Source organism: Sporothrix schenckii (genome assembly GCF_000961545.1).
Source record: "Sporothrix schenckii 1099-18 chromosome Unknown Cont41, whole genome shotgun sequence".
Lineage (NCBI taxonomy): Eukaryota > Fungi > Ascomycota > Sordariomycetes > Ophiostomatales > Ophiostomataceae > Sporothrix > Sporothrix schenckii.
Genome location: NW_015971142.1, coordinates 1,998,109 through 2,018,882, shown reverse-complemented (window position 1 = coordinate 2,018,882; position 20,774 = coordinate 1,998,109). Strand labels below are relative to the sequence as shown.

Genomic DNA, 20,774 nt, shown 5'->3' with positions numbered 1-20,774 from the left:
GGAAACTCGTGTAGCGGTGGAGTGTGTTGGCGAGCTAGAAACAAGTCAACTTCGGACAGGGGTATAACTACGTACATTCGTATTACAGCGCCAATTGCCAAGTGGCACAGGAGACCAAGAAAAGGAGTAGAGGCAAAAGGGGGGATGAGGGGTTGTTGTCAGTTCCTGAGCCGGGCGCGTGACGGCTGAGAGTTTGATTGGCTGCTAGTAGACAATTCATTGTTCAGTGCATGCACATGCATTCTCGAATGTCACGTGACTCTGTTTAATGTTTCCCAGTTAATAGTACCTAGAGTCCGATAACCCATACAGCCGCAGACTGTGAAGCAATTGCGATGCTTTCCCCATACACCGCAAATGCTAAACCAGACCGATAGCGATTGGGCACCCAAAGCAAGAGCTCTCCGTCATTGGTGATCCATTCCCCATCCCAGCCCAATCCATGAAACCGTTTTGAACCCCCTGACTCGTCGCCAGGAGGAAACACGGCCGCTATGCGGACACTTCCGAAGTCGTCGAACGTTTGGGTCCGTAGCCCGGTCGCAACATCCCAAACATTGACGCGACCTGGTGCGGTGGCGGACACCAGCAACCTTCCGTCCGGTGAGAAATCAATTTGCATGGCTATTGTGTCATTTCCCTCGAGTGAATGAAGGAACTTCTTGGACTGCAAATCCCACACCTGAACGAAATTGTCCGACTGAAATGCAATTTTCGTCTCATCGAGTGAGAAGGTCCGCGCAAAAAAACAATGGCAATCTTTGACTGTAAGTCTGCATTCGTTAGACGCCAAGTCCCAAATCTCAATATCTCCGTTTTCTGTAGAGTGCAGCAATTTGCTTCCGTCCGCCGAGGCGACAACGTCGAAAGAACCACTGCGCATTGTCTTTATTCGCTCCCACGAGCTGGTTTTCCAGATGTCGACTACGAAGTCGGACGTAACCGTTGCCAGCCGCTTCCCGTTAAGTAAAACGGCCACGGCTATAAAGCGGCTGTCACCATCCTCGATGCCATAGACAAACTCTCCCGAAGCCGCATTCCATATATTAACTGCGCCGTCCGACGAGACGGATGCTAGCGTCTGTCCGTCAGGGAAAAAGGCAACCGACTGGATCGTCCCTGTGTGCTTTTTCAGGACATGGAGACGATTGCCCGACGCCGGGTCCCATATTGCAATTTTCCCGTTGTCCATAGCTGCAGCCAAAAGGGAACCATCAGGGGCGAACACAATTCGATGGACTTCATAAGAGTTTGGTTCAGTCCGATGACGGCGATGTCCGGATGGTAGGTCCCAGATTCGTATGATGGCATCTACCCGACTTGCAAGAAGGCATCGACCATTTGGCAATGCAAACATGTCCTCGTGTCTTTCATTGTTGTAGTTAATTTCAGCAATTTTGGTGTCGTTGTCACGTGTATTCAGACACATGCCAGATGCGATGTCCCACGTGTTTGCAGTGCCATCGCTTGCCCCAGACTCGAGATGCTTTCCATCAGGAGAAAAAGCTAGATGGACGATCGTTTCACTGCTGTTGGTGAATAGCTCCACAAGTTTCTCTGATGCGACATCCCGGACCTCGATTTTTCCATTGTTATAGCCGAATGCTACTCGTATGCCAGATGTGGTGCAAAGTGCAGACGATCTGAGGCTGCCATTGTATTGTCTTGTTGAATAATGCATGCATTCTCCTGATGCCACATCCCAAATCGTCGTTGCACCGTCCCATGTGCACGACATCACATGTTTTCCATCTGGGACAGAAAAGGCAACTGAATCCGAGGACGTGGCTCTGCCGACAAATGTAGTTATACAAATTGCAGATTGAATGTTCCACACCTTAACAGTCCCGTCGTTTGCGCCAGACACGAGTAGCTTTCCGTCTGGTGAAAAAGCGGTCACTTTAACTGCGTATTTGTGGCCACTGAGCTGCATACACTGCTGCCAGTCTTCGTCAACCACAGGCTTTTTTTTAATCCAGTCTAGCTCAGGCTGCCTTTCAAAATGTTGCTTGACTTTGCTTTTTTTCGGGCTGAACAGAACAGCCGATGCGTATGCTTGAAGCGGTGACAGCTCGAAACAGAAGCTGTTCCACATGATGAAAGATACTGCGTCTCGAACGAAGTCGGCAAAATCGGACGTCTCGTCGACTGGGACAAGATCTTGGAGCGCGCGCATGGATACCAGCCCGGCACCTATTTTTTCCAATAGAGAAAGAGACTCCAGCCAGTGAAGGAGGTGAGCCAGTAAAAACGAGTAGATTGCTTCTCTGTCGAGTAAAGAAGTTCCGGCCTTCTCCCCTGAATGACCAACAGCATCTCGGAAGTGATCAATCCAGTAGATGCAGGCGTAGCGCACGGAGGCAAGCGGATCCGGATCGGGTGGTGGTGTCTCTCGATCGTAGGGGCCGATGTTAGGAAGATCGTACATGTTCTTATGCAGTCGCGCCGACATGGCACCCAAACACAGCCGTCCCATGTCGGCATGGCCCTGGGCAATGCTAGTGGTCCCCAACCGTACAGTGTAGTTCTCTGTGAGGTAGTCATTGGCGGACTGATGGATCAAGCCGACAGTTGTGTTTGTGAGCGTGAGGAAGGAGCCGCACTCTTCGACGATGCGGGCCGTCTGGTCTTCGGGCAGGTCGACGAACGTGGCCAGCTCCGCCAGAGACAAGGGGCGGTAGGCATGGTAGACGGCCCGGAGTGCGGATTTGCAGTATGCAGGGTCGTCCTCTTCGCCTTGCTCGATGGCGACCATGATGTGGTCGTACAGCGCCGAGAGACCGGGCGGGAACTGCTGGATGGCCCGCAGCGCGTACATGCCGTTGAGCGTCTTGCCGTTCTTGTTTGGCTTGGTGAGCCGCTGAAAGACGAACCAGACCCAGAGATACGTGTTGTCGGCGCGGCTGGTGATCTCGCGGGCCATGTCGCTGAGGATGGCGTCTGTGTAGCCGGGCGCATTCGTGAGGCGCGCGAGCTGGTGGTTGATGTAGGCATGGACCGGCGCCTCGAGCCGCTGCGAGTCCAGCTCGACGAGCGCGCTGGCCGCGATGCGCGTGCCGAGAGGCACGGTCGGGCGGCTGGACACGAGCCAGTTCACCTTGTCGGTGATGGCGAGCGACTGGGCAATGAGGTCAATGAGCTCCGGCAGGCCGTCGTCGCACTCGTCGAGGGCGTCGACAATGAAGTAGACGGGCTCCAATTCGGGGTCCCGCAGCATGGTCTCCAGCATGTTGCAGAGGCCAACGAATGCGTGACGACCAACAAAGGACGGCTGGGCGTTTTCGTACTTGTCCCGAAGATGATGAAGCAAATGTGGCTGCTGTTGGAGCAGCATCCAGACCAACGTGCGCACGGCCGCCATGCTGCTGTTGAGCGTGTTGTCGGCGTTCTGGAAAAAGAAGTGCGCGATGCCTGGGCTCAGAGCCGCCGGCCGCTCCGACAGCTCACGGATGATGCCGAGCAGAAGCATCGTCTTTCCCGTGCCAGGCGGGCCTTTGATCCAGAGAAGACGACTGCGCTGTGACATTGTCGACGACAGATCGTCGTGGGTATCGATGTCGTTGGTAAAGACCCTGAACTCGGGCACGTCGAGGATCCAATTGAAGGCGTCGTCGAGCAAGGCGTCCTTTCTCCTCTCAATGGCATCCATGTCGTCTTTGGGATTGACCACAAACAGTTGCCGGAGCAGAAACCGGTCGTTCTCGCTCGTCTGCATCTGCCTCTGTTCGTCCATAAAGTCCCGGATGGTCCTGTCGAGGTTGCCCACGAGCTCCATTGTCGCGGCTGTGCGGTCGCTGGTCTCTTGAAGAACTCGTCGGCCCTCTACGGTGTTGAACTGCGCCGAGTCGTTGCGTAGATTGGCCTCGTCTTCCTTGATTTTCGTCAAGCTCGAACTCCATTTGCTGCTGAGTTCCGTCGCGGTCTTGACAAAAACAAGTCCCTGGTGACGGTAGTAGGTGCACACGCTCTCCATAAGAAAGAGAAGCAGCTTCCGATACAGGTCGACGACTCGCTCCCGGAGCGTGTTCAGAATCGCCTCAATGGGCCGGCCGTTGGCCTCGATGCTATATGGGTCAAGCAGTTGGTCGGTGAGTGCGCAATACCATTCCATCCGCGAAATGACGTATTTGACGCCTTCGAGGTTCACCTTGTTTGCTTTGGCAGGCTTGGAGAGCAACTAGTAGCAAGGAGGGAGTCAAAACGTTAGACCAGTTGCCTTTGGTTGGTTGGTTGGGGGCCAAACGGGGCGCGGTTGCCATGTTGGCCGTATTTGGGGCCAAACGAGGCAGAGACGTACTTGGAGACCAACACATACACCGGCCCAGGGCAACGCGGCTGGTGCCGCCTGGGGAACCGTCTGGATGATAAACTCGGCCAGAGGCCTGGCTGCCAAAACGGCGTCGGCAAAGGCGCCCATTGTGTTGGTGATCTTGGCCGACTTTTCCACCTTTTTCAACCCAGCTTGCACGAGACGGACCATGTTTCGTTGGCGCAAGGTGGCCATACTAGGCCCGGCCCCGATACTGTCGTCCACAGGACGGTCAATGTCGTTGATGTCGTCTTCATCTCCGAGAGTTTTGTGCAAAATTTTGAAATATTTCTGTGCCAGTTCTTTGCCTCCTGGGGACTTTTCGATGCTGACAAAGGCTGCATCCCACAGCTCCTGTGATTTGCGAGCCGGAGTGGCACTGATTGTGACGTCGGGTTTCGATTTCGCCTTTGTCTCGATCTCTGTCTTGACCTCTGTCTTGACCTCTGTCTCGACCTCTGCCTCGACCTCTGTCCTGACCTCTGTCTCGACCTCTGTCTTGACCTCTGTCTTCACCTCTGTCTTGAGCAGGACTTTTTCAGGTTCCGATTCTTGAATCGGTGATGGATTTGTGCTCGCATCAACTTCGTCTTTTTCTTCTTCTTCGAGGCGCACAACCGCAGAGTGTATATCATTGTCGGTTTCGGTCAGGATGTTCAAGGAGTCTAGGAGTTTCCGTACTTCTTCTGGCGTTCGATGCACATGTTCTGCCTTATCTCGCTCCTTTTGTCTGGACTTTGGCCTCCCGGCAAGTATCTCTGACAAACCAGATTCTGCAGTGCGTGAGTTTTCTGTTTTATCAGTGCTATTACACTGTCGACAAAAACATACCTGGCGCGTGACCGAGCGATTCATCCTTTTTAAACCATTTCTTGAAGACTTTGGTTTTCCTTTGCCTTGGCTCTGCACGAATTCGGGACAGCATCGTGGGACTGTGAAAATGCGTGTGACATTACGTTGAGCGATCCGGATCGAAGCTCGCAAGGGTATCGTCGAAGATGGCGTAAAGAAAACGAAACTAGGAAGGACAAAGAGAAGGTTATCGTGATCCTAAGACAATGTAAATGTTCATATCGATAGCATGTTTCCTTACAAGAGTGTCAGCCATACTTTTCTTTCACCGTTCCTCAAAACAGACCCCTCCCCCCTTTCTCCTCCTTTCTCAAGGAGGGTGGCCTCCTGCTCGCGGCCTGGCCATCTTGGAACGCGTTCCGGTTGGGGCACGACTGGGATGCCTTGCCGCCCGCCTTTACCCAGGGCTGTGCCTGCAGGCCGAGATAATTGGCTGGCAATGCTTGTTTTTGTTTCCCCCAGCCCATGCAGAGTTCAGGGCGTCGTACAGCATCCCGTTTCATGAATAAAATATGTCCTGTTCTTCCTGCAGGGCAACCTTGGCTAGATCCATTTAATTCGTGATGTATCGTAAAAGAATATGGCAACTTTTGACAGAGTTGATGACCTATGACGCGCAAAAGCAATGAGCCCCATTAAGAGCCCTCTAGTTGGGCCGACTAGCTATCAGCGGCAGCAGCCGAGTTGTTTGCCATTCCGGGCGCTAAAACGGTGGACCCTGGCTTGCCGCTCCGTTTTAGTGCTTCCGAACTGGCCAGACATAAGAGTTGTTTGTTGCTGGATGAAGGCTGGAGTGAACGGTTTCTCCGTTTTGCCAATGTCGGCCACGCGACAAAGTTCCTAACATAGCAGACGTGACGCTGGTAATTTGGGATCTCTTGTCCTTCTGAATGGCTTTTCCATTCTCTGATAGTAAACCCCGCTGCACTGGCAAACTTGATTGTAACAAGTCGTTAGAAACTTACCCGTCAGTAGGCAGCAATTTAATTGGGCTCCCTCATTAAGTGCGACGTCATGGCGGCGCAATGAAGATGGCAAACGGTCGTTCTTCATAAGACATCATACGGAGGTACTCTCCTGTGTCTCGCACGGCGTTCTTGTGACAGGTCGTACCAACTTTAATGATGGGTCCGTTCTCGACTGGCACTGCTCAGCCTCGTCAACTGCAGCATCAGGCAGCAATGACGCTATCAACAGGTGCGCAGCCACCCCCAAACTCTTTTGCTCTACCACAAGACAAGGCCTTGTTTTCCCAGCGAATCAAAGGTGCTTTGGGAGGTAGGTTTCTGAGATCATCGCCCTACCCTTTCTGCGGAACAAACTCATGTCGAAGCGGGCTCACAACAAAGCGAGGTTGCCGTGGGGCGTGATTTCTCCATACTTGTGGCACCTTCAACAGGCTGCTCTAGAGCAGACCTTTGACAGATGCGCAGAAAGTCATGTCCATTACCTTTGTCTGGCCTTGATATCATCACACCGCCTTACGGGCCATTAATCCCCGAGTTTGCTGCGCCGCCAGCCAAGAAAAATGCCGAGATTCTGTCGCATTGCTTTCAACGGTGACTCAGAGGCGACTCATCTTAGGCTGACAACTAAAGACAAGGCACCGTGAAGGCTACTACATGCACAATAGGCTTCCAGAAAAGACCGGAGTGAAAAAACTTAATTGTTCAAATAAAAGGTTAGCCAGCAAAGAAACATGAGGGCACTGATGTTGACACGGAGTGAACGCTGGCCACACTGATGTGCCGGAAGCCGCCATTTACGGAATGTACCATGAGTGGGAACGACACATCCGATTTGGATGCTGTACGAGTTCAGATGGCATTCCGATGGTCTGGGACTGAGCCAAGCAATATGGAGATCTTTATCCTGTTTGGTGGATTTGTTCCGGCTGATAGCGCTGCAAGTCTTTATTTACTTTCACTTTGCAACTCGCCTGTCAAGGGATCGCTTGGAGGCGTCCTCTCCAAGCAAGCCAAGAATGATAGCGCTGTTTTATGTTGAACGGAGGTCTGCCAAGACAATTCCGGTGGTGAAGAGAGCCGACAGTGGGCAACAACACAGTCAAGAGACAAGACACTTTTGGATACAAAGGTATGTCATTTTCTCTTCTTAGTGACCTAAGCTATTTTCATGGTACATGAGGCATGTTGACGATTCAATAAAACATAGTCCATCAGAGCAATTCGAGCTTGGCCTCTGTGAATTGCACAGGTCTCTGGGCCCACTAAAAATGGGTGTCATGACTGCCAAAATGTGGAGTAGTGTCCACTGACTCCCACAAACACGCAAAGCACTTTGTAAGTGATCGTCCGCCCATGAACAGCGGCCATCGGCTCCGCATGAGGGCTGCTGCCCCGAGGTTCTACTAACGAAAGAGCGAGTCATTGATGTTCCTCTGGGCACAGTCTGGGTAGATCGACTGGAATAACCTCCAATTTGGGTATTGACTCGCATGGGCAGTCAATGGCATCGCGTGGAGGAAAGCAGCGATGAATAAGTAGCGTGCTTTCGGAAAAAAAAAAAGGCTACACGCCGGTTTGCCAGTCTTTCGTCTCCGTTGGAACTCAACTTCGCACTCTTGTCGGTTGAGCTCCGTGTGCCGCCACATCATGTCCATCCTGTCCGTCCCCGCAGCCTCCGCAGAATCTTGCGGGAGCGAAAGTAGCGTGTTGCGGAGGACGCCTGTTGATCCCATGGCGCTGTCTGGAGAACTTTGGGGTTTTGTGTGCTCTTGCGCCAAGAGTGCCAACTACGGAAAACGAAAGCCGTTTTTTTGGAGAAGAAAGGGGTGTCTACCCAAGGAAAACAAAACACAGCAGATTCTGCTGGCCGACTGCCGAACAAAGGACGATCTTGGGTGTTTTCTGACGGAAATGGCTGGACGGTCATGTATGAAGAGTCCATGCAGGACGCCAAGGGTAGATATATGGATGAAGATGTCCATCTATTTTCCCTCGTAAATTAGATTCTATAGAATCCCGTCCTTGCCAACGATAGAAGTAGCATCGACAAGCTTCCTCATTCTCGCAATCATGGCTGACGTCGAAAAGACCAGCCACAGCGCCGAGGAGATCTCGCCGGCCAGCCATCATGAGCAACACCAGCCACAAGACGCAACCTACCAAGGCTCCAGCGATGAGCACGAGGCCGTTGGCGGCGCCCGGTTCGACGTCGACGAGGGCGACCTTCCGCCGGGCTACTTCAAGAGCCGCTTCTTCCTGGGCACCATGCTGGCCATCGGCCTGGGCCTGACGGGCGGCGTGGCCGGCTTCGGCTTTGCAGCGCCCATTCTCACCACGATCAACAACGACATTGGCCCGTCCGCCAACATCCAGTGGGTGGCGCTCGTGTACACGCTCACCAGCTCGGTGACGCTGACCATCATCGGGCGGGTCACGGACATCTTTGGGCGGCGCTGGATCTTCACGGGCGGCACGTTCCTCGGCATCGTCGGATCGATTGTGTGCGCGACGGCCCAGACGGTCGACACGCTGATTGGCGGCATGACCATCATTGGCATCGGGGCGGCCACGCAGCTGTCGTACTACTACGTGATGGGCGAGCTGGTGCCGATGAAGTACCGGTTCCTCGGCAACGCCTATGTGTACATGTGGCAGTTCCCCAGCTCGGCCTTTGCGCCGGCCGTGTCCAACGCGTTTATCCAGTTTACGCGCGTCGGCTGGCGGGGGCCCTTTTACGTGCTGGTGGCCGTCAACAGCGCGTCGTTCCTCTGCTGGCTCCTCTTCTACCACCCGCCGACGTTCCACATGAAGCACCAGAACGAGCGCATGGCGACGTACCTGCGGGAGTTTGACTACGTCGGCACCGTGCTCTTCTCGGGCGGGCTGCTGCTCCTCATGATGGGCCTCAACTGGGGCGGCGCGCTGTACGCGTGGACGTCGGCGGCCGTCGTCAGCACGCTTGTGCTCGGCGCGGTCGCGTTGGTCGCGTTCCTGTGCTGGGAGACGTTTGCGCACCCCAAGGAGCCCCTGGTGCCGATGCACCTGTTCCGCAACCGCGGCTGGAACGCCGCGACGGTGCTGTCGGGCGTCGCGGCCAGCATGTACTACGCCTTTGCCATTGTGTGGCCCAGCCTCTGCGGCCTCGTGTGGGCGCGCGCGGACGATCCCATGTACGCGCCGTGGCTGTCGACGTTTGTCGGCATGTTTATTGTGACGGGCGAGATTGTCGGCGGCGCGCTGGCCAGCCGCCTCCGCCACCTCAAGTGGCAGTGCCTCGGCTCGGCCATGCTGGGCGGCCTCTTCTTTGCCGTTGTGGCCACCTGCAGCCCGGAGACCAAGGTACGCGCCGGCGTGCTCGTGTCGCTCGGCGTCTTCTTCCTCGGCTGGGTTGAGTCGCTGTCCATCTCCCTCATTACGCTCACCGCTACGGACCAGGCCAACCTGGGCACCTCGGGCGGCCTGGCCGGCAGCATCCGCTTTTTTCTCTCGTGCATTGCGAGCACCATCTACACCGTCGTCCTCCGCGCCCGCAGCGCCGTCACGATCCCGGCGGCCGTCGCGCCCGCCGTCGAGCAGGCCGGTCTTCCCGCGTCCAGCGTGCCCACGTTCCTCGACGGCTTCACCACGGGGTCGTTTGCCAACGTCAGCGGCCTGACCCCCGACATCATGGCCGTCGGCACCAAGGCCTACTATGTCGGCAACTTTGACGCCTACCGCACGGTGTTCCTCGTCACACTGGCGTTCACGGGCATGGCCTTTGTCGCTGGCATCCTGCTGCCCAACGACATTGATAAGTACCTCACCGACCGCGTGCATGTCACCCTGCACCAGGGCACGGACGAGACGGCGCTGGCCGGCGCCAAGCGACGCGAAAAGCAGATGTCAGCGTGAGGGCGTGAAGGACGGTCGGCATTGGACGAAATACAGTATCTCTGATAGTCCGTGTATGCGTTCCAAAAGACGGCGGTACCCCCACAAAATAGAATAACTAGAACAGGTCAAGTGGTATCCTCAAGCAAAAAGACTGTCCTGTCATTTCCTATATTTGGCATTGAACAAAATTGGAATAAACCGATATGAAAGACCAGGAGTTGTCGGACCTCCAAGCGTCGTCATAAACAGACAAGATAAGCTGCAGAGCTGTGATTGGACGGGACTAATATCAAATCCCATGTTTAGCTCGTCTCTAACACGCTTTGATGTCCCGCCTCTTCTTTGTTCTGTTTGTTTCTGGACGACAGGCTGTACCCCATTGCTTCTGCATATCTCTGACGATTGCTGTCAATTTTTATTGCTCATCTAATCAGAAATGGAAATGCTGCTCGTTGGCAATACGTTTGTGTCACTTTTATTGTGGCCCTTGTATCTCGTATCGTTCTCTCTGTTCCCATTCTCCAGCGCGGATGTGATTCACATGGCACGCCTCTCTCCACGTGCATATCTCCACGGCCCATGCTAAGCTTTTTGAAGCCCACAATTTTGCTCGGCTACCCCAGAGCCAAGGCGGGACATGAGCATGCCAAGACTGTGTCAACGGCTGCCCCATGAAATGAACCAGGCGTCGTAACGACATGCGGTGCACATCGTATCGGTTTAATAAAGGAAAGCATGTAAGAGCATGCATCGTAGAGCTCGGCCACGACAGCACATTTGGATGACAAAACGAAACATTCACGCGCCACACTGGTTCGTTCGCTCTGTCCTGGACCGCACGTTTGTGTTTCCTGCTTTCCTCGCCATATCTATCAGCCCACATCCATCACATCCGCCCGAACTCTGCGGTTCCCGGGTTCGTCTGCCCAAATGGGATAGCAGGCGCGAGGCAAGCTCCATGAGCTGGTCCAATGGTCCAATGGAAGCGAGCTCTCGCTGCCCTTATCTCTCGGACGTCTTTCTCGCTGTTTTGTCCATTTCGAATGGGGTTTGGCTCTATTGCCTCCGCGCATTCTTTGCATCCTTTACGGGCCAGGGAGATACCGATAACGAACAATGCGTCGGCTATCGCCCCTCCTGTCTGGCTGTCCCAAGCAGAGCGGGCGCATTCCGTTGCTCTTCTACGCCTGCCAGCACGCAGCCATCACCTTTCAGCTTCAGCTTGTCCCCCATCCTCCTCGCCGTGGCCCCATGTCGAAAGGATGAACCCCATGTCGAAGGGGAACCTAGCATCGGCCTTGTCTTCTGCAGGTCGCTCTCTTCAATATGGTCCCGTCTGCTGCAGGGCGGCATCTTAAATACGGCCGCGTCCTCCACAGCTAGAAGGTTGGTCTGCTGTTGTTTGGAGCTGCCCTTTCTTAACCTTTTTACCAACACTCATCCCGTCACGTCGCACGACCTTTTCCTCGCACAGTCTCTGTTACAGCACAGCAAGCAATGTCCAACGCAACCAGTCCCATCTGGTGGGTGCCCACGTCGCCCGTCGGCAGTGGTGTGTACTTTCCATGATTTTTTTCTTATTGTATTTATTGTAGTTTTCACCCTTTTCACCCCTTCTAACTGAACGCTCCAGGTGACAATGCGTGGCAGCTGACGGCGGCGTCGCTCGTGGGCCTGCAGTCGGTGCCCGGCCTCGTGGTGCTGTACGCGGGCGTGATGAAGAAGAAGTGGGCCATCAACAGCGCGTTCATGGCCTTTTATGCGTTTGCGGCGGTGCTCATCTGCTGGGTGCTGTGGGCGTACGAGGCGTCGTTTGGCGAGTACATGCTGCCGTTTGTGGGCAAGCCCAACAACGTGCTGGGCATCGACAAGATGCTGACGCAGTCGAACCTGCCGTCGCTCAACGGCGGCGCCGGCGCCAGCCAGGAGATGCCGCTGGCCACCATGGTGTACTTCCAGTTTGTGTTTGCGGCCATCACGCTCGTCATCACGGCCGGCGCGTTCCTGGGCCGCATGAGCTTCTACGCGTGGATGGTCTTTGTGCCGCTGTGGCTGACGCTGTCGTACACGGTGGGCGCCTACTCCATCTGGGGCGGCGGCTTCCTGACGCAGCTGGGCGTGCTCGACTACTCGGGCGGCTACGTCATCCACCTGTCGAGCGGCACCGCCGGCTTCATCGGCTCGTACTGGATCGGCCCCCGCATGGCCAAGGACCGCGAGGACGCGCGGCCCAACAACATCCTCGTCGTGCTCATCGGCGCCGGCATCCTGTGGATCGGCTGGAACGGCTTCAACGGCGGCGACCCGTACGCCGCGAACGCCGACGCCGGCGTGGCCGTGCTCAACACGAACCTCTGCACCGCCGTGTCGCTGCTGGTGTGGATCGGCCTCGACATGGTCGTCTTCAAGAAGCCGTCCGTCATCGGCGCCGTCCAGGGCATGATCACCGGCCTCGTGGCCATCACGCCCGCCGCGGGCTACGTCGCCGGCTGGGGCGCCATTCTGCTGGGCCTCGGCAGCGGCTCCGTGCCCTGGTTCACGATGAACGTGGTGGCCAAGAAGCTGTCGTGGCTCGAGCGCCACTTTGACGACACCCTCGGCGTCATGCACACGCACATGGTCGCCGGCTTTGTCGGCGGCTTTGGCACGGGCCTCTGGGCCACCGTCGACGGCTGCGCGGCCTTTGGCGCCACGAACCCGGGCGGCGCCATCGCCGGCAACGGCATCCAGCTGGGCTACCAAATGGCCGGCGCCATGTTCATCATTGGCTGGAATCTCGTGTGGACGTCGCTCATTCTGCTCTTCATCCAGCACGTCCTGCGCATCCCGCTGCGCATGAGCGACGAGGAGCTGTTCCTGGGCGACGACGCCGTGCACGGCGAGGCCGCCTACGTCTTCGGCCCCTGCGAGGCCCACGAAGAGCTGGGCCATGCAGGCTACATCCAGGGCGAGATGGTGCAGACGGCGGCGGCCTCGTCGCCGGTGGCGGGCGGGCCGGGCGACAACGACGGGGGGGCCGAGCTGGGCATTGGCGGGTCGACGGTCGTGCCCAAGGACAAGACCAGCAACGGCACGGGGGAGGGCAGCACACCGACACAGTGAGGAATACGTCGAAGGGTGGTTCAAATTGCATGAGCCGTAGCGAGAATAAGTCAGATACGAAATAGATACGAAATATAAGGAATACCAAGACAGTTGGTCTCTGCAAGTACCGCGTTCATCCAAGACATAAAGAAAAAAGAAAGAAGGAAAAAGACACACACACACACACCCTATGCTACAATCATGTCCGTCACCGGCTCGCAGGTCACGTCCATCTTCAGCAGCATGGTCTCGACCGAGTAGTCCTCGCCGTTGGAGCGGCCGCGCTTGCGCAGCGCCGGGGCGACGACCAGCAGCACCTCGGACTGGTCGGTGGGCGCGTCCTCCCACATGGGCGTGTCCATGACGGCCGGGTTGAAGCGCTGGGGCGCGCCGCGGTCCTTTTGGCCGGGGTGGCGGCAGAAGATCCACTCGAGGCGCGAGGCCTGCTGGCTGGTGTCGCGGTCGAACTCGCAGGCCTTGTTGACAATGTTGTGCAGCTCCTCGGCGTGGCTGCCGTCGTTGGCCGCGCGCAGGTACGGCTCGATGGTCATGCAGATCTCCTCGACGAGCTTGTTGCGCAAGTTGTCGCGCACCATGATGCCGGGGCGCTCCGCGACCAGCTTGGCCGTCGTCGCGCGCCACGTGTAGAAGCGGCGCTCCGCCTCGGCGTCGGTGGAGGTGGTGCCTCCACTACTACCAGCACCACCACTGGTGGCGGTGGCCTCCTTGTCCTCGTCGCTGTACACGGCAAAGGAATAGTCGCCCGGCCGCATCCACGCAAAGACGTCGTGCAGCGGCAGCCGCCCGCCCGCCGCCCAGTACCAGCCGCCAAACACCGTCTTGGCCAGAATCACCCACAGAAACGACTCGACGGCGCTGGCGCAGCGCGTCGGCGACAGCAGAAAGCTCTGGAACGGGTCCAGCGGGCTGATGCCCGCCATGAACTCGCCCAGCTTTGTGTCGGCGCGCGCCGGCGGGCGCTCGTTCTGCGCGGCGTCCTCAAACTCGCCGTCAAAGTACTGGATGGCAAAGTCGCGAATGTCCTGGCGCAGCTCGCGCGCCTTTTGCGTCAGAAAGTCGTCGGCCATCTGGCTGAAGCCCTGCCCCGCCTTGAAGCGGTTGAGGTCGCGCAGCACCTGCATGTGGCCCTTCTTGGACCGCTCCGTCTCCTCGCGCAGCTTGCTGGCCTCGTCGCGGAACTGCGCCGCCAGGTCCTTGTACACGCTGAGGTTCTCCTGCAGCACCGCCGCGTTCTCCTCCGCCGCCATCCGCCGCATCTGCTCGTGCTGCAGCGTGCTGATCAGCGACTGCACCGTCTCCTGCAGGCTGCGCCGGTCGCTCGTCATGGTGCGCATGTAGTCCTCGCGCGGCGCCCGCGGCAGTGGCACCATGCCCGCGAGCGTGTGCGTGATGGACGCAAAGTACGAGTTAGCAATCGACGCGTTGTTGGCCGGCCGGTCGTTGGGCCCGCGCGTGTTGGTGGGGAACGTGTTGAGGTCGATGACGTTGCTCTCGTCGTCGCCTTGGTGGTTGTTGTGGTTGTGGCTGTGGCTGTGGTCGTAGCCGTGTCCGTAGCCGTGTCCGTGGCTGTGGTTGCTGTCAAACTCGTGAAAGTCTCCTTGGTCGTACTCGTCTTGGTCGTGGTCGCGGTCGTGGTCGAGGCCGTCGTCGCTGCACATGTCTTCTTCAATGAACCGCGCCGCCCCTAATGCGTACGCGCCTCCCTGGTTCTGGTCGCTGCCGTTGTCGTTCTTGTTGCCCTCCTGTTTGCCACTGCCGCCCCCAGTGCCTCCGTTGCCCCCGTTGCCCCCATTTCCTCCATTTCCTCCATTGTTGCTCTCTGTCCCCGATGGCTTGCCCTCTTGTCCACCGCTGACGCCTTTGTCCTTATTCTTTTTTCCGTTGCCGCCCTTCTTCTTGCCGTCTTTGTCCTTGTCTTTACCCTTGCCCTTGCGCCCTGCAAACGAGTTTGGCGCCGGTTCCGTCGATGTCGGTGCCGTTGGCATTGGTGCAGCGGTCGCTGCTCCAGCTGTGGCCACTCCCTCGCCAAAGGCTTCGCTTCCCTCGCCAAATTCGGTGGCTTCGCTGTCGTCCCCGTCGTCGACACCGCCACCACTCTGGTTCTGGTTCGGATTCTGGTTTTGGTTCGTGTTTTGGTTCGTATTCTGGTTCTTGTTCTGATTTTTGTTTTGGTTCTTGGACTGGTTGTCGCTCATCCCATCGCCCTCTGGAAGCTCGACACCGCCCATTCTGAGAATCTCGGCAGCCGTCAGGGCCGCGCTCGAGTCGTCGTTGACGTGGACGCTGGGCGACGATCCGCTGCGTCCTTTGCGGGTGCGGCCGTTGTTCTTTTTGCCGTCGGCCGTGTTTCTGCCCGACAGCCCTTCGGGGAACGACGACGTGCGCTCGGGGATGGGTGGCTGGTCGTCGTTGTTGCCGTTGTTGCTGTTTCCACCAGAGTTGCCGCTTGGCCGTTTGTTGCTTCCAGCGTCGGGCGGCGTCTTGGTGATGCGCTTCCGAGATTGATTTTGCTGGCTTTGTTGGTTTTGCTGGTTTTGTTGACTCTGTTGCTGCGCGTTTTGCTGGACGTTTTGCTGGGCCTGCTGGCTCTGCTGATTCTGGTTCTGCTGGCTGTTCGGCTCCTCCATGGTGGAGTGGCACAAGGAAGGGCTCAAACTGGAGTGGATGAGTGGCTAGGAAAAGGATCTAGCTGCCTCAGAACGTCTGCTACCTCAATAGCCGAGTTGTGGGCTAGGAGCTGCAGACCTAAAAGTGGACGATGTGAGGGCAATTTGATTCAAGATGACAGATCAAGACAACAGTTCTAGACAACAACTCAAGACGACAATGATGTTGAAAACAAGCAAAAGGCCGACGAAATAAAACGCAAAATCAAACAAGCGTCGGAGCTCGCTGGACAGCCCAATCTTGGCTGGAGCTGTTTTTGATTTTTGTGTTCGGCCGTCCTCTGTCCAATATGTTCTAGCCTCACGCCTCCCGCAGTGCCTATCCCAATGTCTGGCTTTCCCTCCATTCTGCCTCTTCGGCTCTTTGACCCTGCCACAACGCCTCCCCAGCGGCGGTTTTCGTTATCGTTTCTTTCCTTGCTGGTCTGTCCTCTTTGCACACTCCATCCAACACTGCCCCTCCTCGTCCCGGACCCCTGTTGATTGGAGGCGTCCATTCCAAGAGTCTATTCGACGTGGCTCCACGGCCTGACAAACGTCCCATGCGCCGACCGGACACTTTACTCCTCTTGTCTGGTCCCGTCCGCTCGTTCGTCTTGTCCCTCCTGTCCCTTGTCCAAGGCACCTCATGGCACCTCGGGTGGGGTAGGGAGAGGGGCTGAGACGCGAGAGCTCAAGAGTGCATGGTGGCTGTGTGGACAATTGGACGAGGCTGAAGAATGGCGGCCTGCGATTGGTCGGCTGTGTAAGTGATGCCCCACTCCCTCTCCATTTTCGCAATCCTTTGCCAGGGTTGCCTTGTTGTTTCTCGAGTCTTGCGTCCATTTTCGTCGTGCTGAATCTATTGCTTTTTGCAGACGATAGCGAGTCTTAGCGAGCTTGTAGAAGCATCTTCTGAAGAACGTAGGACCTTTCCCGACGCGAGCTTGAACGGCGGCGCTGGGCTGTGGACAAACAGTAAGATAATTTCAAAATAGAGTGCAATGATGAAGCCCTATAGCACACTACTGGGTACCTTTTTGCGCGCTACAGGTGGCCTAAAGTTAGGCGACGGAAACACCCTAGCAAGGCCGAACGGGTCCAAACGGGGCCAAAAGGGACCAAGCCAAATCAAGGCCCAGGCCGAGGCCGCGCCTCCACTGAAATTGAATTCTCGCTGCCATGAGCCCCCAATTATCGCACACAACAGCCGATCAGCGCCAAATAGAGCAGGGTCGAGAAAATAAGGCGCGGCAGGTGAAACAAGGCACTCTGGCGGCCAGACACACTGAAGTGAGGCAACCGTTGAGCCTCTCTCTCCAAGACAGGAGGGGAAAGGCGACAGCTCGCTTCCCCACTTACAGACCTCCCACTTTTACATTGTTGTAACTGGCGTGCATCTTGGGAGATGGTTCTTGTCTGGACGGAGAAATAGCCTGTCCAGTTGGCGTGCCGGTGTGCGTGTGGTGTTTGCCGCTGCGGTTTGCTGCTGTCCGAATGCCGCCAACCATACAAAACAACTGCCAGCCTCCTTTTTCTTCATCAGTCGATAACCGAACACTCGGCGGATTGCTTGACTTTGGTCGTTGATATTTGCACTTGAATTCTGATTTCTAATTCCTACGCCGTACGCTCTAATTTCTGCATTACCACCCGGACATCTCTATTTACTTATTTCGTTTCTTCCATTCTACTCTTCTTTACTTCCTTAATACTGCCACTTTCCATCCTGCCCACTTCTCTTCCTCCTCGACTACCCTGTCAGACTTTCTCCGTCCTCTCCTCCAGTATCCCAAATGGCAGATTCCGTCAGGATGTCGTCCACCACCGAGTACTGGCAGGGCATCTCCGACGACCAGACCAATGTCCTGATCATCGGCATCGACTTTGGCACCACCTACTCGGGCGTCGCCTGGGCCACGCCCTACGACTTTGAGCAGGAGCAGATCAACCTCATCCACAGCTGGCCCGGCATGGGCCTCGAAAAGGGCAAAGCACCCACCGAGCTCTACTACGACGACGGCCAGATCTACTGGGGCTACGAGATCCCACCAGACGCCGACCCCGTCCAGTGGTTCAAGCTGCTGCTGCTCAAGGAGGACGATCTCGACAACGAGCTGCGCAACTCCGAGTACGTACGCCGCGGCCGGCGCATGCTGCGCGACACCGGCAAGACCCCCACCGACCTCGTCGCCGACTACCTGCGCCTGCTGTGGGAGCACGTCATCGACACCATCTGCCGCGACCGCGGCGACGCCGCCGTCGACGGCATGAAGTTCCACGTCGTCCTCACCGTGCCGGCCATCTGGAAGGGCTACGCGCGCCAGCGCATGGAGGACGCCGTGACGCAGGCTGGCATCCTGGACAACCGGCCCGCCGGCAAGACGGAGCTGTCGTTTGTCACGGAGCCCGAGGCCGCCGCGCTGGCGACGCTCTACAACAACCCGAACCCGAGCAAGGCCGGCGACTGCTTCATCATCTGCGACGCGGGCGGCGGCACGGTCGACCTCATCAGCTACAACGTGACGCGCGCGTCGCCCGTCGTCATGGAAGAGGCCGTCGAGGGCACCGGCGGCCTCTACGGCAGCATCTTCATCGACGAGGCCTTTGAGAAGATGTCGCAGCGGCGCCTCGGCCCCAAGTGGTCCAACCTGTCCAAGACGGGCATCAAGGAGCTCGTCAAGGGCGAGTGGCAGCAGGCCATCAAGCCCCAGTACAAGTCGCAGGCCAACTCCCGCCGCCACTACACCGTCGGCATCCCCGCCGAGGCCTTCAACTCCAAGGCCGAGCTGACCGACTCCAGCAAGGAGCCGCACATCAAGATGGGCCGCTTCCACCTGACGGGCGAGCACATCGAGGCCCTGTTTGCCTACTCCTTTGAGGGCATCGACGCCCTCATCGACGAGCAGATCCGCGAGGTCAAGAAGAAAAAGAGCCTCGACGTCACCGACATCATCCTCGTCGGCGGCCTCGGCGCGTCGCCCTACCTCTACCAGCACCTCAAGGACCGCCACGGCCCCAAGATCAACGTGCTGCAGTCCACCGGCACCAAGCCCTGGACCGCCATCTGCCGCGGCGCCGTCTACAAGGGCTTCTACAAGGCCCTCAAGGCCGACGGCGAGGACAACCGCCTGCTGCTCGAGCCGCCCATCCAGATCGCCTCCACCGTCTCGCGCTTCTCCGTCGGCCTCTGCTTCTCCCAGCTCTACAACGCCTCCTACCACAAGATCGAGGACCGCTACTGGGACGACAAGGAAGAGGTCTACTTTGCCGGCCGCCAGATGGAGTGGTACCTGCGCAAGGGCAGCTCCGTCAAGACCCTCGCCCCCATCCGCCACGACTTTTACCTGCTCTTCACCAAGCCCAAGACCGAGTGGACCCGCGAGCTCTACCTCTGCAGCGACGTCGAGGCCCCCACCCGCCGCGAGGAGAACGTCATCAAGCTGTGCGACATCCGCTGCAACTTTGCCTCCATTGTCGACAGCCTGCCCGACTACACCTCGCCCAGCGGCAAGGTCTTTAAGAAGTTTTCCTACGAGATTGTCATGACCCCCACCGGCGCCTCCGTCGACTTCCAGGTCTTTTACAAGGACCAGCGCCTGGCCAGCCAGGAGGTCAAGGTGTGCTTCGATTAGGAGGAGCAGGGACGTGGATATGAATGATGCTTACTTGGTGTTTCGTTGTAATCTCTGGTTTTGTCCTGCTCGACGTTTTTGGTGTTTGTTTTCTTAGTCTTCACCGAATTCCCATCTTTGGCGTTGTGGAAAATTAGCGCAGCGGATTTGTTTTTAGGTCTACTTTGGGTCTTACCTTTTGAATTTATTGCTTATGAAATTTATATTCTTTTATATATATCTTAACTTCTTCTTTACTCGCAATGAAGAACACAAACAATGACCAAAAAAATACAATAAAACAACGAAACAAAAAAACGTACAGCAGCGGGTATTCGCTGGTCGTCACCGACCCAACTACTAATCCGCCGATTAATGGTTTGACTAGGGGAGAGCGGACGGGATCCCGTATTTTCCATTATCTGTGGCCGTACGTGGAAGATTTTGTTGTAATATGAGGTTATATACGAAGTACGGCGGACAAGTGAACTATCTTTTCAAGAAACCAAGAACTGACGCACCGGAAATCACAAAGTGCTATTCTTCTGGTCAATTTGTGTTTTTGGAGTCCTACCTAAACACCAGTATGCTCGTACAAAGGCACTACGAGTTTATAAAGTTGTTTGTTTTTCTCATAGGGGTGTAACTACGACGTTGGCGTAGAAAAGAGGAAAGGAAGATGCGATGCTTTCCAGATGCGCTCTCTCCAGGCCATGATCATAATGTCACATTGCTTTTCCCCGCCTGAATTATGATGGCAGATTGGTCGGCTGCCATGCGGACCAGTGTTTCGCCATATTTACTGCAAAAGTAGCGCAGAACGCTGCTGGAAAAGTCGGAAACCAAGTTTGGAGCCCTACTAAATGCCCTGAACCAGCTCTTTCCTGCCCTGGAGCCGTGCCGGGCAAGCCAAGCCAACCACAACAAGGCTGCGGGCCGACACCGGCCTGCGGCCACGCTAGTGCTGGGCCGGTGCAGCACAAAAAGGCAGTGGTGCCGGAGTCACAATGGGAAGGTGCAATGCGCACTTGTGAATGTGCAATTCTGCACGAGTCTTTCGTTTGATCGGACTCCGACGCCGTCTCCTGTCGTCGACACGGCATCAACGGTCGCCGTGCTTCAACGACAACAAGTTGAGGGTGAACGTGAAGAAAATGATATATAAATTATGCAGACAAACAAAAGGATGGAAAACTGATCTGTTGTACTTCTGGACAATTTTTTTTGCATGTTTTCTTTGCCTTCGCCTCGCCCTCCGTCTCGCCGCTCGCCTTGTTCTATCTAGCGTCAAATAGCGCCGGCCAATACTTCGATTTGAGCGCCTTTCTTGCCGTAAGCCGGTCGTGCTCGTCGATCCCGACAGCATTTGTGACATGTAGATTCTGGTGTTCTCTTGACAGTTTTGCCC

At 56.4% G+C, this 20,774-nt stretch overlaps 6 protein-coding genes across 6 annotated transcripts; 4 read left to right on the top strand and 2 right to left on the bottom strand.

Annotated features, from left to right (window-relative positions):
• Positions 1–289: 289 nt before the first annotated feature.
• SPSK_06870 (NACHT and WD40 domain protein) lies at positions 290–5,234 on the bottom strand (the record flags this gene model as incomplete). Its single annotated transcript, XM_016733543.1, has 3 exons — positions 290–4,177; positions 4,316–5,082; positions 5,141–5,234. The coding sequence occupies 3 exons, from the start codon at positions 5,232–5,234 to the stop codon at positions 290–292; spliced, it is 4,749 nt and encodes a 1,582-aa protein (XP_016590967.1).
• Positions 5,235–6,937: 1,703 nt separating this feature from the next.
• On the top strand, positions 6,938–7,168 carry SPSK_10831 (uncharacterized protein; the record flags this gene model as incomplete). The annotated part of the gene is made up of 1 exon (XM_016737097.1): positions 6,938–7,168. The coding sequence occupies one exon, from the start codon at positions 6,938–6,940 to the stop codon at positions 7,166–7,168; it is 231 nt and encodes a 76-aa protein (XP_016590966.1).
• Positions 7,169–8,199: 1,031 nt separating this feature from the next.
• On the top strand, positions 8,200–10,020 carry SPSK_07294 (uncharacterized protein; the record flags this gene model as incomplete). The annotated part of the gene is made up of 1 exon (XM_016733958.1): positions 8,200–10,020. One exon carries the CDS (start codon positions 8,200–8,202, stop codon positions 10,018–10,020), a length of 1,821 nt encoding a protein of 606 aa, XP_016590965.1.
• A 1,479-nt stretch (positions 10,021–11,499) lies between these two features.
• SPSK_07412 (ammonium transporter, Amt family) lies at positions 11,500–13,104 on the top strand (the record flags this gene model as incomplete). Its single annotated transcript, XM_016734075.1, has 2 exons — positions 11,500–11,554; positions 11,636–13,104. The coding sequence occupies 2 exons, from the start codon at positions 11,500–11,502 to the stop codon at positions 13,102–13,104; spliced, it is 1,524 nt and encodes a 507-aa protein (XP_016590964.1).
• A 170-nt stretch (positions 13,105–13,274) lies between these two features.
• Positions 13,275–15,734, bottom strand: SPSK_07077 (uncharacterized protein; the record flags this gene model as incomplete). The annotated part of the gene is made up of 1 exon (XM_016733746.1): positions 13,275–15,734. The coding sequence occupies one exon, from the start codon at positions 15,732–15,734 to the stop codon at positions 13,275–13,277; it is 2,460 nt and encodes an 819-aa protein (XP_016590963.1).
• A 1,832-nt stretch (positions 15,735–17,566) lies between these two features.
• On the top strand, positions 17,567–19,387 carry SPSK_07293 (hsp70 family chaperone; the record flags this gene model as incomplete). The annotated part of the gene is made up of 1 exon (XM_016733957.1): positions 17,567–19,387. The coding sequence occupies one exon, from the start codon at positions 17,567–17,569 to the stop codon at positions 19,385–19,387; it is 1,821 nt and encodes a 606-aa protein (XP_016590962.1).
• Between the last annotated feature and the right edge of the window lie 1,387 nt (positions 19,388–20,774).